This window comes from Pantherophis guttatus, chromosome 1, assembly GCF_059756535.1.
Source record: "Pantherophis guttatus breed Tessera chromosome 1, ASM5975653v1, whole genome shotgun sequence".
In the NCBI taxonomy this organism is placed as follows: Eukaryota; Metazoa; Chordata; class Lepidosauria; order Squamata; family Colubridae; genus Pantherophis; species Pantherophis guttatus.
Window position 1 is genome coordinate 250,045,392 of NC_142063.1, and position 24,442 is coordinate 250,069,833.

At 40.4% G+C, this 24,442-nt stretch overlaps 2 protein-coding genes across 2 annotated transcripts in view; both read right to left on the reverse strand.

Moving 5' to 3' along the window:
• LOC132711998 (amine sulfotransferase-like) overlaps positions 1-10,204 on the reverse strand; it is a 30,422-nt gene extending 20,218 nt beyond the window's left edge. Inside the window, exons 1-2 of the mRNA XM_087882684.1 lie at positions 10,027-10,204; positions 7,811-7,965 (exon numbers count right to left, since the gene is read on the reverse strand). The gene's annotated coding sequence lies outside the window, so the exon portion shown is untranslated. The remainder of the gene's footprint in view (positions 1-7,810; positions 7,966-10,026) is intronic.
• A 691-nt stretch (positions 10,205-10,895) lies between these two features.
• LOC148116828 (amine sulfotransferase-like) lies at positions 10,896-22,827 on the reverse strand. Its single transcript, XM_087882683.1, has 7 exons — positions 21,414-22,827; positions 20,210-20,364; positions 17,756-17,964; positions 16,683-16,809; positions 15,030-15,124; positions 12,841-13,021; positions 10,896-11,810 (listed from the first exon to the last, which is right to left on the reverse strand). Exons 2-7 carry the CDS (start codon positions 20,352-20,354, stop codon positions 11,617-11,619), a joined length of 951 nt encoding a protein of 316 aa, XP_087738809.1. The 5' UTR covers positions 20,355-20,364; positions 21,414-22,827; the 3' UTR covers positions 10,896-11,616.
• Positions 22,828-24,442: the final 1,615 nt, after the last annotated feature.

Genomic DNA, 24,442 nt, shown 5'->3' on the forward strand with positions numbered 1-24,442 from the left:
TCACATAATTATAAAATGACGATGTCAACAGCATATAAGGAGAATTTGTATAAGATGTTTTACAGGTGGCATTTACCCCCAACAAGGATAGCCAGGATGTTCCAGAATAAATTGGAGAAATGTTGGAAGTGCCATCAGACTCCAGGATCCTATTACCATATGTGGTGGACATGCAGAGAAGCAAAGCGATATTGGACTAAGATACACACGTGGTTGGAAAAAATGACGAAGAGACATATTGACTTTAAACCAGAGATATTTTTATTAGGGATCTTACCAGAGACATATAATAAAGAATTGCAATATTTAATTGTAAACCTTCTAACGGCGGCTAGAATTGTATTTGCTAAAAATTGGAAAGGAGAAAAGACACTTACTGATGAAGAAATTATTAAGAAAATGATGGATTGTGCTGAAATGAGTAAATTGACATTTGAAAGAGCCTTGGTAGTACTGGGGCTTAAGGCACCCTGTTATTAAGCTTATTAAGACCAGCTGCCTGCAATTACTGCAGGGTTCGAATCTCGCCAAGGCTCAAGGTTGACTCAGCCTTCCATCCTTTCTAAGGTAGGTGAAATGAGGACCCAGTTTGTGGGGGCTTTGTATATTTATGACTTTGTATAAATATACAAAAGGATGAAGGCTATTGCTGAGCACATTGTAAGCCGCCTGAGTCTTCGGAGAAGGGCGGCATATAAATCAAATTAAAAAAAAAAAAAAGAGAACAGGAAGATAAACAATATTATTTGATATGGGACTTATTTTATCAATGGATGGACAATAAAACATGGAGATAAATATATAACATGTAGATATTGAGATCAATTAAGTGGAATATTTTTTATGAAATTAAGCTTTGGATGTATAGTGATATTTTGAAGAAAAGAGGGAGCACAATAGGATGTTAACCGATCACTGTCTGTAATTATTTGGAATGATGATGTTTTTATGTTTTATTTTTGTTTTAAAATTAAAAAAAGTGATTTGGGGGAAAAAACAGAGGGATCTTTTGAGATGCAGTCATTGGTATAGAGAGAGAGAAGAGAGAAGTGGAGAGAGCACACAGCCTTGGGGGGCTGCTGTGCTAATTGCACAGGTATCAGATGTGATTTTGCCTAGGTTCACCTGCTGCTTCACCTTCTTCACCTGCTGTAGCTACATTCTTTCCTTCTTTCTAGCTCTAGAGCTCTTGAGAAAGAAAGAAGCTTGGAAATTGTTTTTTCAAAGCCACAGTATAGGAAATACTCCAGAATCTTAAAAAAACAAAAGGGGAGGTAGAACCATGCATTCAATGAGGCTTGTTATGTTCAATGATACAGACCAAGTTCTAAAATAAAGGCATTTATTTGTGAAGAGGGGAACTAACAAAGGCTACAATCACAGGTGCGGAATTCCAAACTAAATCAACATAATCAGGGCAATGTATCTATTCACAAGTTAGAACTGTGTCATGGGAAAGGTCCATCTCCTGCTTTGATGGAATCCAGCATTTTCCCCAAACCAGAGAAAATAGTTTTCAGAAAAACTATTCTTGAAATTCCTTCTGTCTATAAAGCCCTTGAATACAAGAGATCAAAGTAGCTATTATTTTTTTCCTGGCTGACAGAGGTGAGTCAGAATATGGAGGAAGTGATAGGGTGAATAGTAAAGAGCACCAAGCTCTTGAATGGGGTGTCACTGCGTTATTTTATTTACCAGCTGAGCTCATTATTTCTGGACTGTCAGACTCTCCGTAGCTTTGCCAACTTCTTATCAGTAAGCTACGTGTTTCCGTATCCACCCACATTCCTTCACACTCTTCCTTTGTTCTCTTTCCAGAAAGGTCCGGCTAAGAGATAGCCGGCCCGAATTACTTTCAAAAATGTAACAATTAACTTTTCTTAGTTAGTGAGGTGTTTTATTATCTTTATAACAAATAAATGAGTTTTATTAGAAACTTTCCTCGCGTTTCTTTTCAGATTATTGCAACTTGGAATAAGCCTCGATTCATCTCCTCCTCTAAACCAGGGTAATTAGTCCCAGAGCCAAACATGGGATTAATAAATGCCCTGACATTCTGGTAGCAGAGGATGGTTTGATTTATGGCTTTTTTCCTTGTTTTGTTATTTCTGATAAGAGCGCATAGGCAATTAGTTTTTAGCTACTGAGGTACGCTAATTATATTGCTGAGATGCCGAAACAGAAGTAAAACAAATACAAAATGTATTTTGCTGAGAAGGTGGCAGAAAGGAGGTTTCCAGATTTCCAGCCCCTTACTACAGCCACACGCCTGGAACAAGAAAAAGCCGTGGGAACAGAAATGGAGACAGATAAGACAGAAGCTGTTTTTGAAGATGATGATTTACGACTGAGGTCAGTAACATTTTCTTCTGGTCTTCCAAGCTCTGAAAAAGTCTTCCCAGAACCTTCTGAATTTGTAACGCTCGATGCAAGGCCAAAGCACACTGCTGAGCAAAATTCCTCCCACACAGAGAGAGAAACATTTCATTACTCTTCTCAAAGCCCTGAGCTCACCCAGCGTGAGATGGCTATGAAAGCCTATCGTGACCGTATAAAACTCTATGAACAGCAGCTATCCCAGGCAAAAATGGCTATATCTATGCTTGAGCAAGATAAGGGAGATATCTTAAATTTTTCAAAAAGCGCCATATTGTCTTCTTGCTCAGAGCCAAAGACACTCCCCCTGGTGGATTCTGTGTCAGGCCAATTAAGGCAGAGAGCACTGCATACGTCACATGAAAGTCTCCCTGATCAAGTTACACATGTCTTACATAACCACTCCTACTCTAAAGCATACAATGCCTTGTATGCAAAGCTGCCCAAATGTGCAGCACCATCTGCTGGCAAAAGTAATTTACTACAGGAAGCTGAAATGCCACAAGTGTTTCCACAGGCCCAAACTCAAACACCCCCTGGCGGTGTTGGTGTCCTTTTAGATGGAACACAGCAAAGGCAAATGACTGCATCTCCAGCAGGTCATGCCAATATTGCAGCTCAAGCACAAATGGCAACTGGAATACAGCAGATTCCAGTGCATCAGCCACAGCAGCTACAAATGCCTGCATATGTGCCCCAGCCACAAGTGCAAATAGGGCCACCTCCTGGCCCACCTCCAATGGCACAACCAAGACCATTTTTAGGTCCACAACAGGCACAGCAAATACCACAGGCATTTCTGCCAGCACAGCCAGCATATCAAGTGCAGGCTCCTTACCAGGCATTTTCTGTCTCTCCACTAACTGGTGAGTCAAAACTAAAAATGTCTGAACTCCACGGTTCGAGATTGAAACCTGGTGAACAAATTGGAGGACATTTGACCAAACTGAAAGGTCTGAGAACAGAATTGAGAGAAAGAGGCCATAACATTGAAGATATCCAAATGATCAGCATCATTATTAACTCTTTGAATTATGAATGGAAAGATGCTGTTACAAAAATTAACCAAGTCCCAATTGCTCAACGCACAGTGGACAATGTTTGTAGACTTTTAATTGAAGAAGAGGCATTCATGTTGGCCACGCCACACTTGAGAGGACCACCCGCATCAAGAGCTCCAGCTAAGCGCCCCTTCCGAGGAAGGACCTACGCTCCAAGGATGCCAAGATGCAACACCTGCAATCGTGTGGGACATGCCACCCGGGATTGTCCCCAACGAGTTCCAGCTCCCGTCACATACCAGCCCAGAGGAACAGACTCCAGAGGCAGAGGCAGAGACGGAAGACAAGGTCGTCGTGGTCCCCGGCGTGATCCACAAACTCCACTCGCCACATTGGCTTTAACCAATGATCCACAACCTCAACCAGAGTACGACAGACGACTCCTGTGGACTTTGGACAGTGGTGCAGCATTGCATGTTACCTACAGAAAGGAACTTTTCACAGAGATGCACGAGCCTGAATCAGAACTACGTGAACTTTATTCTTTTTCAAATCATCCTTGTCAGGTCAAAGGAAAAGGAACTGTTTATGTTGAAGAGCTCGATGCATTGATTCCTGATGTTTATTACATACCAACAGCAACCAGTAATTTGCTTAGTCAGTGTCACTTGTCTAGAATGTTAAAGTTCCAGGTTCACCACCTTGAAAAAGCAAGTTACATAGTTAAAGATGGAGATATTGTTGCTGGAACCATATTAATTGGTGGTGTTTATTACTTAAAGCCAAAGCCTAAACCGCAAACACAGGCAAGTATACACACTCCAAAGAGGGAGAGCACAGGACCAGAGAGAGATGCTCCAGAGAGAGATCCTGTTGCTGCTCCAAAGGCTCCTAAAGCCAACAAAAAGAAAAATGGGAAACAGGTTGCTCAGAGCAAGCCTGAGGTTCCGCATAAAAATGTTAATGTTGAGAATTCACTAACAGGTAAACCTTTGCATTCCAGGTGTATCCACAAATGGCATAGAAGATTGGGGCATGCCAGTTTCCGTGTTCTTAGGAAGATGCCGGAGTTCGCAAAAGGTTTGGATCTAAAGGGGTGTAAGGTGTTTTTGGATTGTGCTGTATGCAAGAAGGCCAAATCCAAAGCAGCAGCCATTCCCAAACACGCTACACGCCTGTCAACACGCATTTTTGATTTGGTTCACATTGACATAGTTGGTCCATTCCCGCCATCATTTGGTGGTAGAAAATATTTTCTAACAATTGTTGATAATTACTCTAGATATGGATATGTATATCCTATGAAAGAAAAATCAGAGACCTTTCAGATCTTTAAAGACTTTGCAACCCTTGTTTCTACCCAACACCAAGTTCGCAGCGCCAGAATCCAGAGTGATCGTGGTGCCGAATTCATGTCTCAGCGTTTCCAGGACTGGATGCGTAAGAATGGAATTCTTCATCAGACATCGGCCCCTTTCACACCAGCTCATAATGGAGTCGTAGAACGAAGACAAGGGGTACTGCAAACCATGATGCGTTGTCTCCTAGAAGACGCCAACCTTGATATGATATACTGGGGTGAAGCTATCAAGTATGCAAATTACATTGTCAACCGTACTTGGAGCAGTGTAACAAATCAGACTCCTTTCTTCATGTTGTATGGCTACAAGCCCGATCTTAAAAACATCCATATTTTTGGTGAGCTATGGTGAACATTCCCTTAGCTCAAAGAAGAAAAGGAGGTCCAACAGCAAAGAGACTGAGATTTATGGGTATTGATGATAATTCAAAATGGAGCAAATTTATTGACTCTAAACATGCAATTGTGATTTCCCAATCTGCTAATTTTGAGGAAGATATTGACTGGTCCAGGATTCATTCCAATGATCCTGGAGTTTATTTTCCCAGAGATGATACTGCTGATGCTACGCAGATTGATGATCAAGATTCCACTGATTCTTCTCAACCCGATGTTCCGTCTTTGCAAGCCGCGGATGCTGATGCTAGCGACGAAAGTGAGGACGAGGACGAAGAAGAAGACTGGACAGTTGTTCCGAGACGTTCCAAGAGGGTCACAAAAGGAATCCCTCCACAACGATATTCTTGGCAACTGACAAAAGCACCCTTGCCTTTGATTTGCAATGTCACACTTCCACCTGATAATTTCACACAAATCAAGCAGCTCCCTGATTCAGAGCAAGACAAATGGTATGAAGCAATGCAGGTTGAAATGGACAGTCTAAAGAAACTTAAAGTATTTACACCTGCAAAACCTCCAGCAAACAAAAAGGTCATTGGCACTCGATGGGTCTACAGAATCAAAAAGAAACCAAATGGTGAGTCACTGTACAAGGCCAGACTTGTAGCTCAGGGTTTCGCTCAACGTTATCCTGAGGACTACACAAATACTTACTCACCGACAGTCAGAACTGAGAGTGTAAAAATTGCTTTAGCAACTGCAACTATCCTTGGTTTAGAAGTTTTCCAGTTTGATGTTGACACGGTTTATCTACATGCAGACCTAGACGAAGAGATCTACGTGAGAAGTCTTCCAGGATTCCGACAGCAAGAAGGGGATACCTGGTTCCTAAACAAAAGTCTCTATGGTCTGAAACAATCTGGTTTAATGTGGTACTTATGTCTTACTGACAAACTAAATTCAATGGGCTTTATTAAGTCCGAAACTGATGAGTGCGTGTTCACAAAAAGATCTAACAATGCATATGAGATAGTTCTTGTTTATGTTGATGATATTGTTTATATTGGTCCAAATAAGCAAATGAGTGAAATTTTTGCCAAAGCTTTGCAGAGATTCTTCACATTGAAATCATTAGGTCACAATAGCACTTATTTAGGTGTTCAGATTGAAAAAACACAGAAGGGGTTTAGTCTTTCACAAGAAGATAAAATTGAACAAATTTTGCATCATTGCAACATGAAAGATGCTAACACAACAAAGACACCCATGCAAACAGATTTTCACAACTTGACACAAGAAGAAAGTCCTGAGTTCAAAGATCAAACACTTTATCGTTCAGTCATTGGGTCACTGTTATACATTAGTAGTTGGACCAGACCCGACATTGCACTTAGTGTTAATCTCTTATCTCGACACGTAGGTAAGGCAAAACAGTTTCATTGGACATGCATTAAGAAATTACTAAGATACCTAAAATACACTAAACACATGAAGTTATTGTTAGAACCAACACACACTGATTATGCAGAATTATGTTGTTATGCAGATTCTGATTGGGCAAGTGATAAGAAATCACGCAAAAGTACTTCAGGTTATATGATGTTCTTAAATGGATGTCCTGTTTATTGGCAAGTACGTAAGCAGAATTTTGTTTCTTGTTCATCTACTGAAGCTGAATATGCTTGTGTTTCAGATGCATGTAATTCTCTAACTTGGTTTGATGCTTTAGTCACAGATATCTGGACACACCCGATCCGACCGATCACCGTGATGGAAGACAATGAATCGGTGGTTTATATTTCTGAATCTCATTTCACAGGTTCTAGGTCCAGACACATTGACATTCGTTATCAAAATATAAACCATTTAGTGAAAAAAGGTTTTGTCAAAATGCAATATGTATCAACACATGATCAAATTGCTGATATGCTCAACAAACCACTTCCAGCAGCTCAACACGAGTATCTGCGTGAGAAGATGTGCCTTATTTGATGATGAACTGATATTCGCTCAACTGGCAAAGAAGGGGAATGTCACTGCATTATTTTATTTACCAGCTGAGCTCATTATTTCTGGACTGTCAGACTCTCCGTAGCTTTGCCAACTTCTTATCAGTAAGCTACGTGTTTCCGTATCCACCCACATTCCTTCACACACTCTTCCTTTGTTCTCTTTCCAGAAAGGTCCGGCTAAGAGATAGCCGGCCCGAATTACTTTCAAAAATGTAACAATTAACTTTTCTTAGTTAGTGAGGTGTTTTATTTTCTTTATAACAAATAAATGAGTTTTATTAGAAACTTTCCTTGCGTTTCTTTTCAGATTATTGCAACTTGGAATAAGCCTCGATTCATCTCCTCCTCTAAACCAGGGTAATTAGTCCCAGAGCCAAACATGGGATTAATAAATGCCCTGACATGGGGATCCTTATTTCGCTTTAATACTTTCAAAATATCCTTTAAACAAAACCATAATCGCACAGAATTCCCTTTGTTAGTAAAGGATACAAATATGGAGGATTTCTGAGATTCTCTTAGCTTCACTAGTACCAGATTTAAAAAATAAATCATACCCTTTTGGCAGACCTATTACCTTTTGTTAAATGCAGAATGATTTCCAACAAGAAGGGTTACTTACTTTCATACAGAGGGGCAGAATGCAACTTCCCAAAGAGAAAGCTTAGTTACAGTATGAAATTTAAATATGCATTGCTCATGTCATATTACAGAATTCTTACCAGACTTTGGATAAGTGTCTATGAATATATCACTGTCCCTGGTTTCAAAATCTTCTACTGCTTCAAGAAGATCAAGTTTCATTAATTCTTTTGTTAAATTATACTCTTTATAGTTGAATAATTCTGCATATTCTGCTTTTTCCATAATAATAGGGCTGCAATAAAAGAAAAATTAAAGGGTTTATTTTCCTTCCTTAATGTTAGCAGCATAAACAGAAGGTCAAGATCTCTCACTTTATAATTATTGTTTCAATAATTCACATTTGGCAATCTTCTTCAGCGATGAATCCCAAGAGAAACAACCCAGAAAAAGTCTATTTCTTTTTTCTACAACTGTTAAAATTGGAACTCAAAAAGTTACATTTAAGGTCTTCAATGCAGGAGTGAAATCCAGCAGGTTTGGACAGGTTCTGGAGAACCGGTAGCAGAAATTTTGATTATTCGGAGAACCAGCAAATACCACCTCTGGATGGGCCCAGAATGGGGTGGGAATGGAGATTTGGCAACTCGGAATGGGTGGGTTGGTGCAAGCAGCTCAGTGTGGATTGGTTGGCGCCACAGATTGGTGTGGAGCGCTTGGCACCACTGGGCCACTGTTCATGGATTGGTGCTGACAGGTTGCCGATGATAGTTCAGTGCCAATGGCATGCCCGGTTGTCTGAATGCATAACAAGTGGTCCCCCGCCCCCTGGATGTGGGGACAATTCACCACCATGGGACAACGAAGTGGGGAGGAGATAATTTACGAACGGGGAGGGAATAACATCTGCACCAATTTATTACACATAAAAATATATCTCATTTTGCAAGATGTTATGATTTGAATGTAAGGGATAAAAATAGTATAAATAAGTGACTTTTTAAATATTAAATCTATTCAAATTTTAAATTTACTCAAAGGTTCTGTGTTTCTTTGCAGCATCACACACTGTGCCTGATCAATAGAAAAAAATCTAAACTCCTGTTAGAAGAGAAGCTTGCAAGAGTTTATGAGTTTGGATACGTACTGAAAACGATTTTCAAAGATAAGAGTTTTTAAAAGTGCAATGCGGTTTAATTAATTATACATTATTGTTTCCTTTCCTTTTTAAAATGAAACATTTCCTCTCTTTGGTATCTGTTTCAGTAATGAACATGAGGAATGAAAAAATAAGTGATTACATATGACTTCATATGTACATATGAAATCCAGTGGCCTGGATTTCTAGCTGGACCTCGTCTGATAGTTGTGACTCCATGTTCCATAACCTCTCAACCTTAAATATGGTTTCCCATAAATTGTCTGGAGGATCCCAGATCTGATCTTTACCTTGAAAGCAGGTTTAATAGTGCCAAAAGGCAAATCTTCAGAGGATAACCCAATGTGCATTAAAGCATGGGAAGACTACTTGGGAGAAATTATAAGTATCTTGCAAACTGAATTTAGCACGGACGCCTGGATTTAATTCACACAGAGCATGTTTGATTTGTTGGTTGGTTTAACTATGAGGTTGGCATTTTAGCCAGTTTTATCTGCAAGCTGCAGTTTAAACATGATGTGTGAATCAAGTCAGATGTGTTTTATTCTGTTAATAAAACTTACATCTGGTTTATATCTTTAGTGATGTGTTCATAGTTTGATAATCAGGTCAAAGGGATAACCTAGAGCTAATGTTTACCTTGCTTTCCATCATACCTTCAATTATAACCTCATATTGCCCTTTCTGTGATGTCCCACTGCCTGGAAGCGGTGCGGGTTTGGATGGGGAGGAACAGGCTTAGACTCAACCCTTCCAAGACTGAGTGGCTGTGGATGCCGGCATCCTGGGACCTGGAGGTTCCATCCTTAATGATCGGAGGTGAAACCCTTGCTCCCTCCGATAGGGTCCACAACTTGGGTGTCCTCCTGGATTCTCGGCTGTCTTTAGATGACCATCTGATGGCCGTAACCAGGGGGGCCTTCGCACAGGTCCGTCTTATGCGCCAGTTGCGCCCATTCCTAGACCGGGATGCCCTCGCCATGGTCACTCACGCCCTTGTTACCTGTAGGTTGGACTACTGTAACACCCTCTACATGGGGCTGCCCTTGGGATGTGTCCAGAGGCTTCAGCTAGTCCAAAATGTAGCTGCGCGGGTAGTTACGGGAGCGTCTAGATACTCCCGTGTAACACCCTCCTGTGTGAGCTGCACTGGCTACCTGTAGCACTCCAGATACGTTTCAAGGTGCTGGTGCTCACCTATAAAGCCATTCGTGGCTTAGGCCCGGGGTACTTGCAGGACCATCTCCAGCCGTTCTCCCATCGTCCTGTGCGCTCTCACAGAGTCGGCCTCCTCAGGGTGCCGTCGGCCAAACAATGTTGGCTGACAGCCCCCAGGGGGAGAGCGTTCTCTGAGGGAGCCCCGACCCTCTGGAATGGATTGCCCACTGAGCTCAGGACAGCCCCCGACCGTCTTTCCTTCCGTCACGAGCTGAAGAAGTGGCTCTTCCGCCAATTAAACTGATCCGTTTGGGGGTACACTGGTATAATTTTAAATCGTTTTTTAATTGGGTTACTGATTTTAATTTGGTATTGTATTGTGATTTGTATTGAAGTTGTCATCTTGTAAGCCGCCTTGAGTCCCTAGGGAGAAAGGCGGCATATAAATCGCAATAAATAAATAAATAAATAAATAAATAAATAAATAAATATTTGCTGTTGGAATTTCAGGTTAGTTTATACAATCTGTTGCAGATTAAATGTTGATAGTAACTTGAATAGTGGGAAGTAAACTGCTGCAAATTTATATGGCCTGGCCAAAATTGGTAACCAGAAGTCTATATAACCATATGTTTTATATTACTGTCTTACCATGGGGAGTAGTGATGTCTCCCTTGGACAATTCCTCTGACTCGTTTTCGGAGGCCTGCTCGAGGGAGGATGAGTTTATTCCTGGCATTTTAGGAACAAGGTTAATTACTGACCCTGAACCGCCAGGAGTGGACTAATCTTGGCTTGCTTGTGGATGACTTATTGTTCGATGATTGAGTGTTTTAATATTTGTAAACCACTGAGAGTTGCAGAATTGCAACAAGTTAAAAAACCCTAATGAAATTGATCTGATCAACTAATTTTTGAATAATTTTATTAGTGAGGCAGATCAAATAAATGAAGAAGAATGATAATGTTTGGCAAGAAACTATATGGAAAGAGAAGGAAGAACTTAGGGGAAAAATAAGCTCCATATGATATCAACTGCACATTAATTTTTAAACTTATTATTAAACTAGAGCTATAGAGAAAACTGATCAGCTGTACCCTCTGACTTGGCCTCTACATCATGAGTAAGTTTTACTTAAAGTTGTTGGATGTAGGATGTAAGTAACCAAATGTGCTAAATATTTTTTCCCTAACTTCATCTTTTTTATAAAATCAAGCAATACAAAATTAATATATCCAAGATATATGAAGGTGCTGTTCCAAAAGAGTTTTCCCATTATCGAAGCAACCATTATGTTGACCCATAAAAAAAAATTGATTAGCATATCTTTAATCTCTTCTCATTACAAAAGTCATTTCTCCCAGCCTCCAAAGCATTTGTTTCTATTGAAAAATATTTATGAAATCATTCTGGTATATCTTGACCCATTTGTGGTGATAAATTATAGGATGTTTTCAATATTTCGAAAAAGAAAAAGATGGGGTTACCGAAAGCCATGTTTTTTTTAAGGGTGCAGGAAAGCAGGAAACAACTTTGAGAAGAAAGCAGTTATGCACACAATACACATAAGTACATACAGAAAATACATAGGTATATTGTGATAGTTTAAACTATTGTACATATACGTATTATGGTTGTGTTGAACATTTCTGCTCTTTGTCCTCCTGGAGAGGTTCCTGCCGCTTCCCATGCTGAGTAGATTGTATTTCTTTTATATCCCAAATGAATTTGAGAGGTATATCCTTCATTTGTGCTTGAAAAATATTGTCAAACCTTTCACTTTGCGATACTGTCATAATATTCTTCCAGTCTCCAACAGTTCCTGATGAAAAAGGAGCAGATTGAAGAATCAATTATTGGTCCTAGCCAGTAGTCTGTTCTCCTGAAAAGAGCCCCAGCATTGATGTTGAATCCTCACAGACCTGCCCACCATGAAGGTCCCACCAGTGATGATCATCCTTTTGGCTCTGTGTATCTAGTATAATTCTGGAACCACTGTTTTGTCTTCCCACAAGATCCAGCTGCCACCGTTATTCTCTCATAGCACATTTATTCATCACAGGAGTAAGTAAAAGAGTGAGTTTTGGACTCAGCAATAGTCACAGCTGAGGTTTTTATAGTAATACCTTACTTTGGACAATTTATTCAGCAGAAAGAGGATATACATGTAGTCCTTGAGTTACAAACACAATTGAGCCCAACTTTATGTCTTATTTTGGGGGAAACAGGGTAATAAAGGTGGGATCAAAACCTAATAAATAAAAAGCTGCACTTCCCAAAGGACCAGGAAATCCTCTCAAAGGGGTCGTGGGGCACAGCAGTGAAGATCCAGCTATTGCTCAAGTTGCAGGGGCATCAGCTCTCTCTCTTTTCATCTCCCATTTCTCTCCCTCTTTCTTTCTCTCCTCCAACTCAACCTCTCAGCCTGATTCAGCCCCCTTTCAAAGCTACATCTCAAGATCTGGAAGATTCAGGGGAAAGCCTCATCAGAAAGAATTGGATTCTTCACTGTCCAAGCCAGAATGGCCCTGATAGGCCTAGAGAATTGAGGCCTTTCTAGTGACCAATGGGAGTTGAACTGAACCTACCCCCAGGAATAACGTGAGTGCAGAATTCACCTCTCCTCTACAATAAACTAACATAGATTTTGCCTGCTGAAGAAGTGGAGATGTTCATTCAACACTGGAGAAGCTGAGGATGACTTAGAACTACCTCAGGTATATGCTGGGGACAAGAAGTCAATGTCTTGAGGACACAAGAGAAAAAGAAGTGATTTCTGAAGCGTTTTTGTCCCGTGGTTAGATGCAAGAGAGGGAAAATACCAAAGTTTGTTTTTGTTCTGTCGGTATTACCTTTGCGTATATGCTTTACGTTTTTTCGTCCAAAACACTCTTCATATGTTTTCACATAATTTGCCCTAGGATCAGCTTTCATGTTCTTGAATGTAGACATCTCCACAACTTTGTCCACTTCCGGGCTGCTCAGCTCTTTTCCAATAAATTTGCATATTTTAAGTACTGTGCCTCTGAGATCCTGGAAGAAAAATTATTTCCTTTTGGAATATTTCTACAGTATACCCTTGTATACCCTTAATTTGGAGGAAGCTCCACTGAACAGAATGGAATTGATTTCTGAGTGAAAACATTATATAGAATAGCATTAAAAAGGTTTAAAAAGTGTCATTTCTTTCTTTATGCAGATAAAACACTGGTGGAAATGAATTGGATGGAGATCCTGGACTTCCCACTACATCTATAGGCACTTCCCACTACATCTATATCAATTTCAGATGAAGCAAGTTATGTATGTATGTATGTATGTATGTATGTATGTATGTATGTATTGTAAATAATTACATGCACATACATGCATGTGTTTTATATCTTACATTATTCATCTAGAAATGTTATAGTGAGCTGAACACCATATAAACCAACTAATCAACCAATTGATTAGTATACATCAATTCCCATCATGCTTTTTCCTTTGGGAACAAGCAATGTTATGCAAAGCACACAAAAGGAATAAGGCAACCAGGAGAGAAAGAAATAGAACGATAGTTAAATCAAGCTAAATCAATACTGTGCACTATACCTTTCCAATCTTATCAGCTTCATCTAACTATCATTTTCTCTGCCTTCTTCTGCATCGATTCGGTGTTCCTTCAAATATTTGTTATGTAATTGATCCTGATTAATATGACTAAATCATTTCAACAAATGTGCTTCTCTCAAATACTCATTTGTATTTAATCCACATTCATTCAACACTTATTGAATCTTAATGCTAACTCTTCTTGTTTCGTTACCTATTTACACCTTAAGCTGATATTTCTCCTGACCACATCTCAATTCCTTTTAACAAATTGAGCAAAGCATGCTCTTATATGAAGTCATTTTCATTGCATTCTTTGTCATGCACATACATGAAGCAAGCATGTGAAAGTGCTATGGCAGAGAGAAGCAGCTGGGTTGAATCTCCGGCGTGTCAGATCTTGCAGCCGCTTCTTCCAGCCCTTGGTGCTGGGTGAGCCTTGGTCAGTTGGGGAGATGCTCCACGTGCTCTCCTGAGACACTGGCCCAGCCCCGCTGCTTTTCTCCACCACTGCTCTTGCTGGTGGCCTGCCGGAAGAGTGTCTTGTGCAGCACAGTGAAATTTAGCAGCCGTGAGCTGCCGCTTTGGGTCCTTTAAGTCACATCCGGAAAGCACTGCAGTGGAGAGAAGCAGCATTTAACCCGGCTGCTTCTCTCTTCTGCAGCACTTGTCAAACCCTTAAAGAAGGATGAAAAGAGAATAGGGGTAGGAGAATGGTGTCTTCTTCCTGTATCTCCTCTTCAGGAACTTGATCTATCCAAAAGCTTTGGAACAAACCCTTTTCTTCCCTTGTCCCTTTTCTATACACTTCTTTTAGGAAAAAGAAAAAAGCCCTGTCTGAATCAGCTCTACAAACTCTGCTTAGCTGCATAAGCAGAGAGTTAGCAGGAGTCTGATTTTCAAGTTCTTGGCAAACCCACTGGAATAGTTTATGTTGAATGGAAAAGAAAAACAGGCATGAACTCTTCGGACCTTAAAAATGTAAAAGTTAGGTTGTTCAGAACATTCACAAATGTTCAACCATAGATAAAAGCGAACTGTACCTGAAGCTGAATCTCTATTTGTCTAGGCCTATTCCCTGAATCCTATTGACCTTGACAAAAGAATACAGCATTTTTCGGAGTATAAGATGTACATTAGTTTTTGGGGAAGAAAACAAGCTGTTCCAGGCTGTGGTGATCGCCCAGGCCATCGCCACCTCCACATATTGTGCGCCTCCTCTGCATGTTACGTTTTTGGCCGCCAATCCCCGCCACCTAGAACCGGCCAAAAACGTGATGCGCTGATGTAAAAAACGGCCAAAGAGTGGGGGACGGAGGATGGGTGGGTCTTCAGCAACATTTGCTGTATAAGATGCACAGACATTTCCACCCACTTTTGGTGGGGGAAAGTGCATCTTATACTTGGAAGAATATGGTAAGTGGGGGAAAGAAGTGAATACTCTCACCTGGATCATTTCCTCATAGCACAGGAAGAGAATATTGAATTCATTCTGATGTGTATACCAGCCTTTCACATGATCGAAGACCAAACTGCTAGGAACTGAGAATGGAAATAAGAATTGTCGTGCTTAAGTTAATTCTGATTCCTCACATGAGCTATAAGGAAAATATTTTTCTTTTAAACATTATATACACAAAGCCAATGTCAGTAAGGCATAATGATTTTGAGGATCACTTCTTTCTAAACAGCATACATTATACAATTAGAATAGGAACTCTTTGGAGATGTCTTTGGAAATGGAAAAAAAATTGCTAAGGATACCAACAATCGTTTTTGCATTTTAAGGCGTACAGGAGGCCATCAACTGTTTGTACAGGGACTGTTTGAAATTATGACATCACTGAATTAAGGGGCTTATAACTCCTGCCCGAATTTATGGCTACTGCCATGCCCCCATGATTGTGTGAACAAAATTTGAGCTCTTTGCAATCTACCTGCCTTTACAAGGGATGCTGTAGAGGCCTCCCCTCCTATATTCTTACCATACTGTCCCACTGGGTCCCTGTGGGCCTCTTTCCTACCTCCATCACTGATGAGTCAGTTGCTATTTTGGTGCTGTAGATCTCCTTCTGGAAGCAGCTACTCCACCATGTGGCCTTCCTACATAGTGAAAATACAGCCACCATATGGCTGTATTCAGGAAGTGGGCATCATGTCGGAGCAGACACTAATTCATTGCAGCAACTCCCAAAATGGTCTCTGCTTCCAAGGCAGACCCAAAGGAGCCCACGGCACTGAGTGGCCTGCTCTCCTTCCCCAGCGTGATCTCTGGAGCTCCATTGGGGAACAAGAACAGGTTGTTCTACCCCTCTACAATGTTTCTCTACAATGTCCCTCGGCCTGTTTCTCTACAGTGGAGGTTGTGTTGCTCCATTCCACAAATGGCTGCAATTTTGGGAGCAGCTACCATACATTGTGGGACCTATGGGATGCTGAGGTCTAGGAAGCAGAGCGTGGGCTGCCTCAGAGTGTGGGACAGGCCTTGGAGGCCCATGGGCTGGCCATGAGTGGGCTGTAAAAGTGTTGCAGCACATGCCTGGGCCTGCACTAGGCTTCCCAGGGTCTCCCCCACAACAGAGGCAACCCTTGCTCTGCTTAATTGCCAGCCTGGTTACTTAACACCCGTGAAGAGCAGGGATGGGGATTGTTAGGCAAGGCAGCGAAGACAATTAATGATAGCCCTGAGTTGAAAAATGACTCAGTTGGGATTGTTTTCCAACTCATCCAAGCCACATGTTGTCTCTGGCCAGATTTACACCATTACTGTTTAATGCAGTTCCTCTAGTGAACCCCGTTAGATCCTTATTGCTATGTTGGCTGACATGGATTTTATTTTAATAGAGAGAGGTGGAAGTTTATGAGTGTTTAATTTTTCCCCACACACAAACCAATATGAGCAACTGTGCAAAGTGAGATTTAGCCTGGAGTTTCATTGGAGAATGAAGAAACTTTGGATTCATTAAATGTAAAGTTCTCTCCTATTGCTGAAATGCTTCAAACTGAATGTTGTTGTTGTTAATAACTCCAAGGGGACACACTAGCAAACCAGCCCTTTTTGACAGTATTGTGATAATTAAAGTTTTTATTTCCATCTTACCGTTTCCAGATAAAAATCTTTCCATGTATTCCTCCAAATTAAATGAATTTTCCACTGCCCTGAATGAGTTGATATAATGAAAAAAGGACACGAAAGTGTCTTTTGGATTTCGGTATATGTAAATAACCTGCAAGAATATATATTATATGTAATCTGTAATAAATACATTCATTTTTAATAAACTGAGGATACGTTCTAAAGTACATTGAAAAACATTCTTATAAAATTATATAAATGTTTCCCTTTTCCTCTTATAAAACTATATAAATGTTTTCCTTTTCTTCATATAAAGTATATTTCACTGGCCCACATTTTATTCTCACTTCCATGTCATGAATTAGACTCCATTGAGCTAGAGTAATTGGCTATATAGTAATTGGCTGTCAACTTGCAAAGTTTTCAAGTTGCCATGAGCAGGAGGAGGGAGAACTGAAGTGAATTCCATACATTTTTCTGCCGCAATCAGAAGGAGGGTGTTAGGTTTCACAGCCAGCCAAAGTGGTTAATTGGAGAATGTGATTTATGACATGGCCAGGGGGGAGGGGAGAGACAGGGTCATAGGGGAACGTAAATCTACGTGGGATCAGTCCTGACTGCATCCGAGTATGGCCGGAATGTTGCTCCTAATAAATCACTATATTTCCTTTGAAGTTTGGCTCATGGCTCATGAATTAATTAGGGCATCTTTCAGAAACTTGACATTGGCTATATTAGCAATCAAACAATAGATAATACCTTAATCAAGGAACCACTAACTTAGTCACACAGTAAACAACAGCCTAATCAAGGAACTACCAAGAACACTCCTACCAACACTGGCAGGGGAAGCCTCTTCTATATAAAGTGAGCAAAGTCCACTACTTTCAAGCACTCAGGATTTTATCTAATTGGGTAATGAATACAGTTACATTACAGTGCTTTTTCTCCTACAATCTGTACTCTTTTCTCCTGCTTTTCTCCTATATGAATATAAACACATATATACATAAATATACACATATACTTATACAATCATTGTAGTTTTTCAGCTAACTCGTTTTTATAGTCAGACTAGAGTAACAAGATTGACCTACTTTTCCCTTTTTGGCCCTCAGTTTCTTGGGAACTAGGTAATATGGCAGATGGGACATGAGGACACGAGGTGATGGCATCTGGGTGATATCCACATTGTATATGTTGTATTCTATGGATGCACACCGATGTGATATGGAAATATTTTCTGTTCCATTCCGATGGCCTTCATACAAAATCAAGCATATAATATTCTGGGTCCAGATAGTTCCTAAAAATGAAAATCAACTTGTTTTAAAGTTGAGGGAATTAACTGGGTTTCACATTACTTATATCACCAAAGTTGTATCACTAAGCAAAGAAATAATTAAGAAATAATTTATCACTAAGCAGAAAAAAACGTAGCTGTATCACATACTCATACATCATCTAGAGAGAAAACTCACTTAGAATCTAGAAATGTTCCATTTGACATTTAAATATGTTTTAAATAGTATTTGCTTATAGTATATAAGAATAGTATTTGATTAATTATTTATTTTTATTAATTTTATTGGATTTATATGCCACCCTTTCTGCACAAGGACTCAGGGCAGTTCAGAGCAATAATCAACCAGATTAAGTCCAGATTAAAATTCAAACAATAAAAGAAATTAAAATTCCCATTAAAACCCCATTCAGTCCAGGCCAGCCTGGCGAAATAACCATGTTTTAAGGTCACAGTGGAAAGAGCGAAGGTCGGGGGCCACCCGGAGCACCAAGGGGAGCTGATTCCAGAGGGTAGGTGCGCCTACAGAGAAGATTCGCTCTCTAAGGGCCGTCAGCCGGCATTGCTTGGCCGACGGGACCCCAAGTAGGCCCTCTCTGTGTGAGTTGTAGTGAGTTGTATGAGGTAGTCTATGATTCTGAAGTTCTGGTTTGAGAGCTTTTAGGCTATCAAACCTATGTTTCCATATGAATGAAATTCTAAACTCTGGGACTTATGTTTGTCCCTTGTTGGAGTGGAAAGAAATTAATTTCATAGTAAAGGGATGATTTTTTGCTACTTCTAGAGCTCTTCTTCCAAGGGTTCCTCAGGAAGGGAGGGAGGGAGGGAGGGAGGAAGGAAGGAAGGAAGGAAGGAAGGAAGGAAGGAAGGAAGGAAGGAAGGAAGGAAGGAAGGAAGTGGTGTTGCATACTGTAGATGCATTCTTTCCTTCTTTCTAGCTCTAGACCTCTGGAGAAAGAAAGGAGCTTGGAAATTGGTTTTTCAAAGTCACAGCATAGAAAATACTCCAGAATCTTAAGAAAACAAAGGGGAGGTTGAACCATGCATTTAATAAGGCTTGTTCTGTGAATAAGGTACAGCATGTAAGAAATGTGAGGCTTGTTCTGTGAGCAAGGCATGTTCTGTAAGAAATGCCTGATTTCATTGATACAGACCAAGTTCCAAAATAAAGGCATTTATTTGTGAAGAGGGGAACTCACATGTACAGAATTCCAAACAAAATCAACATAATCAGTGCAATGTATCTATTCACAAGTGTTGGAAGAAATGTCCCTCTGGGTTCAGTTCCAAGTAGGGAGAAAAACACTGGAAACATGGAGGATGTTTGGAAAGATGGTTTAAGGTGGGCAGGACCACATGGTTTGAGGTCCTAGGCCCATGATGGCGAACCTATGGTACACATGCCAGAGGTGGCATGCAGAGCACGCGCTCCATCGCCAGCTGCTCTTCTTTGTTTCGTTGCACACATGGGCGCTGGCCAGCTGCTCTCTTCCGTGTTCCGGCACGCACATTGTGCCAGAAGACCAGCTGGGTGGCACCCATGTGTGCACCAGAACCCGAAAGAGAGCAGCTGGCCAGTGCACATGCGTACTGGACTATCTGTCTGGCGCCCCGGTGCGCGATGGAACCCAGATTAGCTGGCTGCTGCGCATCTGCGCACCTGCCAGCTTCTCTCTTCTGGGTTCCAGAGCTCGCCTTACAGCTTCTGGTTCCTGTATAAGGGCAGGTATCCTAATTGGTTATCAGATTCCCATGGGGCCATGTTGGGTAACTTTGTAGATTGTCTTGAGTCCCAGGCTTGGTTGAATCTTGCTGGGTGATGATGTAATGAAGAGGGTTGTGTACTGAAAGTGTGTTGGGCAATTCCTATTATGGCTTAATGGCTTTGTCCTGTTTTGGATCTTGAGTGAGGGCTAATCCTATCATTTCCTGAGGGTGAAGGTCTTTTGTTTTGTAGATAAGCTGGGCCAGCCTTTTGTCTTGTTGGTACCAAAATATCTGCTGGTAGGGCAGGGAGCTGAGGCTCTGAGTTTATGTCTTTAGAAACATGTTTCTCCTTTAGGAAAAATATAATATTCTGCCTTTTTAATATTTTCTAGAATATTTCATTTTTCTAGGAGAGGGGTGGGTGCTAGCTTTCTATATTACTTTCATGCAGAGGGGCAGAAGGAAACTTCCCAAGGAGAAAGTTTACTTAGAGTATGAAATTTAAATATACATTGCTCATGTCATATTACAGAATTCTTACCAGACTTTGGATAAGTGTCTATGAATATATCACTATCCCTGGTTTCAAAATCTTCTAGTGCTTCAAGGAGATCAAGTTTCATTAATTCTTTCCCTAAATTATACCCTTTATAGTTGAATAATGCTTCATGGTCTGCTTTTTCCATAATAACAGGGCTGCAATAAAAGAGAAATTAAAAGGTTTCCCCCCCTTCCTTAATGCTAGCAGCATAAACAGAGGGTCAAGATCTCTCACTTCACAATTATTGAAATTATTGTTTCAATAATTCACATTTGGCAGCCTTCTTCAGCAATGATCCCCAAGAGCTTTGATAGTACAGTGGTCTACGCACCCTGTTATTAACACAGCTGCCTGCAATTTCTGCTGGTTCGAATCTCTCCAAGGCTCAAGGTTGACTCAGCCTTCCATCCTTTCTAAGGTAGGTGAAATGAGGACCCAGTTTGTGGGGGCAATAAGCTGACTTTGTATAAAATATACAAAAGTATGAAGGCTATTGCTTAACGCATTGTAAGCCGCCCTGAGTCTCCAGAGAAGGGCGGCATATAAATCAAATTTAAAAAAAAAAGAGAGAGAGAGAGAGAGAAAACAACCTGGAAAAAGTCTACTTTTTTTTTTCTACAACTGTTAAAACAGGAACTCAAAAAGTTACATTTATGGTCTTCAATGTTATCAAGAGGAAAACAAGGAAGTTTGTATACTGTGTTAGTCTGGGATAGTAACAAATAAAACTGTGTTAGTCTGGGATAGTAACAAATCAGGAGTCTGATAGCATCTTTCCAAATTAACACTTTTTATTAAGAGGCATAAGCTTTTGTGAGATACTACTCAGCTCCTTCTGATTTCTAGTTTATAGTAATTACAGATGTACATATCTAGTTGATATTCTAATGATTTTATTAGATGACCATATGCATGCCTCATTAATCATATCTTTTAATAGCACTGATCAGTTTAATATTCTGGTTAATATATGAAGTCAAACTGGTTTAATCCTAAACAATTGTATGAATTTTTTGATCCTTGCATCCACATGACTTTTTTTAAAAAAATGAAACAATGTATGTGCTATACCTGTTAATAGTAAAACGTCACAGAACTACTTTAAAACGAAGCTTAAAATCCTTAATTTAACATCTTAATCAAACATTTTCTAATAAACTACTATCATCTGTCTTAATGCTAGGAATAAATCTTTTAGAATTACCTTTATGGTTCTTTCTTGCTGATTATTTAATATCTTTCAGAAATAAAGCACTGAACAGAGCAGAAGGAAAATGATACTCCTGAAATTTAGAAGCAGGCTTTTATCTGTTGACTGTGAAAAGATGCACAGGTGACTGACTTTGTTTCTTTAAAGGGTTTGAACTCTGGACTGTTGACATCAGAAAGCAAACCTAAATCGCAGTATCATTTCATAAACAACCATTTTGCAATCCAGAATTAACTTGATAAAGCCATATCCACATAAAACACAACCTGGATCAGTATCATGCAGGGGATGAATAGTGAAGGACATTGCACAAACCATAAAGGTGGAAAGGAGAAAAAAGAATGGCAGGAGTTGCCTTTTTCCCTTCTTTCTCATCAGATACAGTAGGGTGGGAAGGGATACCTGTTTCACACTTCACCTTCACTCAAAACCACCAAGTGTTGTGGTTTTGTTAATGATGACCAGATTGACATCAGGAAAGAAGTCTTATTTGGCATGTATTATAGTGATTCTTTCCTTAGAAAAGTGTTTATAGACATTATAAACCCATTAGATCAAAGAGATCATGGTATCACATCAAGGCGATGTAACAGTAACAGAGTTGGAAGGGACCTTGGAGGTCATCTAGTCCAAACCCTTGCTCATGCAAGAGACCTGTACTAGGGATTTGAACCGCTGAACTGCTGACCTTTCTCATCGACAAGCTCAGTGTTTTAGCCACTGAGCCACCTAGTCAGGTTTAAAGGCAATGCAATTATTTGAATCTTGATTCGTTATATTTAACGCATTTGTATTTTATTATTGTATTTCTTTTTTCTTGATTTTGAAGGAACCAAATTAATCTCCAAAACTGAACACCTCAACAAGAGAATAATTATGGAAGCCATTGAAATAGAAAAACACCCCCATAACATGAATAAATGTGACAATACCTCCCGCCTGCCAGACATCTGGAAACTAGCCCTTGTCAACAAATGAGTCCCAGCACCCACAGACAGAAAAATCTGCACCCCAGAAGCCAGACACACACACCCCGAGACTTTCAACCAAATCACATTCCAGCCAGCCACAAAGATGAAGCCCTGCCACCTGGTGGAGAAAAACCAACCATACACCCGAAGCCAAGCCAATAGACACAGACTGAAACTCCCAACCAATCAGAACGAAGAGGTGGGGCCATCCCAGCAAAGCAGACTACCAGCACCAGATTTGAAATAGTAACGGCAGTTGCTGCAGAAGACCCCTTGCATAAACTTGATGATGGCAAATGAGATTCTGTCGAAACGTTGCCAAAGTGCTCTCAATCTTACACGGGAGAAGACCCGAATACACCAATACTTGCATACCTGTACCTGTGAAAATCTACAAATATATATGTACCCGAGCACAACCAAGCCCCCACCCAAACAGAACACACCCCCATCCAATCAGAGCACAGCCAACCCCCCATCCAATCAGAGCACAGCCAAACCCCCAACCAATCAGAACACACTTCCACCCAATCAGAACACAGCCAAGCTCCCACCCAATAAATTCACACCCCCACTGGCAGTTAAAAGGAAGAAACAGCTACAATCACACATTGTTCCTAGAAGCACGAAGCCGAAAACACCAGCCTGAAGATGATGAATGAGACTATATAATACAAGCAACATGGCTATAGCCATAAGTGGGAAAAGGTAGGTACTAGTAAGGATGAGAAGAATAATAGTAATATAGTCTTAGTAGATAATTTGACAGTGTTGTGGGAATTGGTTGTTTAACAGAGTGATGGCATTTGGGAAAAAACTGTCCTTGTGTCTTGTTGTTCGTGTATGCAGAGCCCTATAGCATCGTTTTGAGGGTAGAAGTTGAAACAATTTATGTCCAGGATGGGAAGGGTATGTAGCAGGGATGAAATGCTCCCAGTTCGGACCAGATCACCTGATGTCCAGAGAACCAGTAGCAAAAGTCCCTGCCCCACCCCCCCATGCCCAGCTGAGCCGTGCAATCATCAGAAGCTTTTTTTTTTTTACTTTTAAAAGCATTTTTTCTACAACCGCTTTGGCCAAAAAAATGCTTTTAAAAGTTATTTTTTAAAAAGCCTCTGATGATTGCACGGCTTAGCTGGGATTGTCAGAGATTTTTAAAAGCATTTTTTCTACAACCTCTTCGGTCAAAGTGGTAGTAGAAACAATGCTTTTAAAAGTAAAAAAAAAAAAAGTTGGCCACGCCCACCCAGTCACATTACTCCCCCCCACCAAGCCATGCCCACAGAACCGGGAGTAACAAATTTTACATTTCACCACTGGTCTCTAGATATTTTCACAGCCCTCTTTTTGACTCGTGCAGTATACAGGTCCTCAGTGGAAGGCAGGTTGGTAGCAATTGCTCTCTCTGCAGTTCTGATTATCCGTTGAAGTCTGTGTCTGTCATGTATGGTTGCAGAGCCAAACCAGACAGTTATAGAGGTGCAGATGACAGACTCAATAATTCCTCTGTAGAATTGAATCAGCAGCTCTTTGGGCAGTTTGAGTTTTCTGAGTTGGCGCAGAAAGAACATTCTTTGTTGAGCTTTTTTGATGACATTTTTGATGTTAGGTGTCCACTTTAAGTCGTGAGATATAATAGAACCTAGAAACTTAAAGGACTCTACTGCTGATACCGTGTTGTCTAGTATTGTAAGAGGTGGTAGTATAGGAGGGTTTCTCCTAAAATCTACCACCATAAGTACAGTTTTGACTGTACTTAGTTCAAGATTGTTCTGGTTGCACCACAAGGCTAGTTGTTCAACCTCCTGTCTGTATGCAGATTCATGTTGTCTCAAATGAGACCAATCACTGTTGTATCATCTGCAAACTTTAGTACTTTAACAGAGGGATCTTTTGAGGAGGAGAAAGTGTTAAAGTATTTACAAGAAGCAAAATTACCTCGGATTTCTAAAGATATGGAGGAGATGCTGGAAAGAAACATAACGACGATGGAATTAACAGAAGCAATCAAGAAGCAAAAGAACGGGAAGGCACCAGGGCCAGACGGTCTAC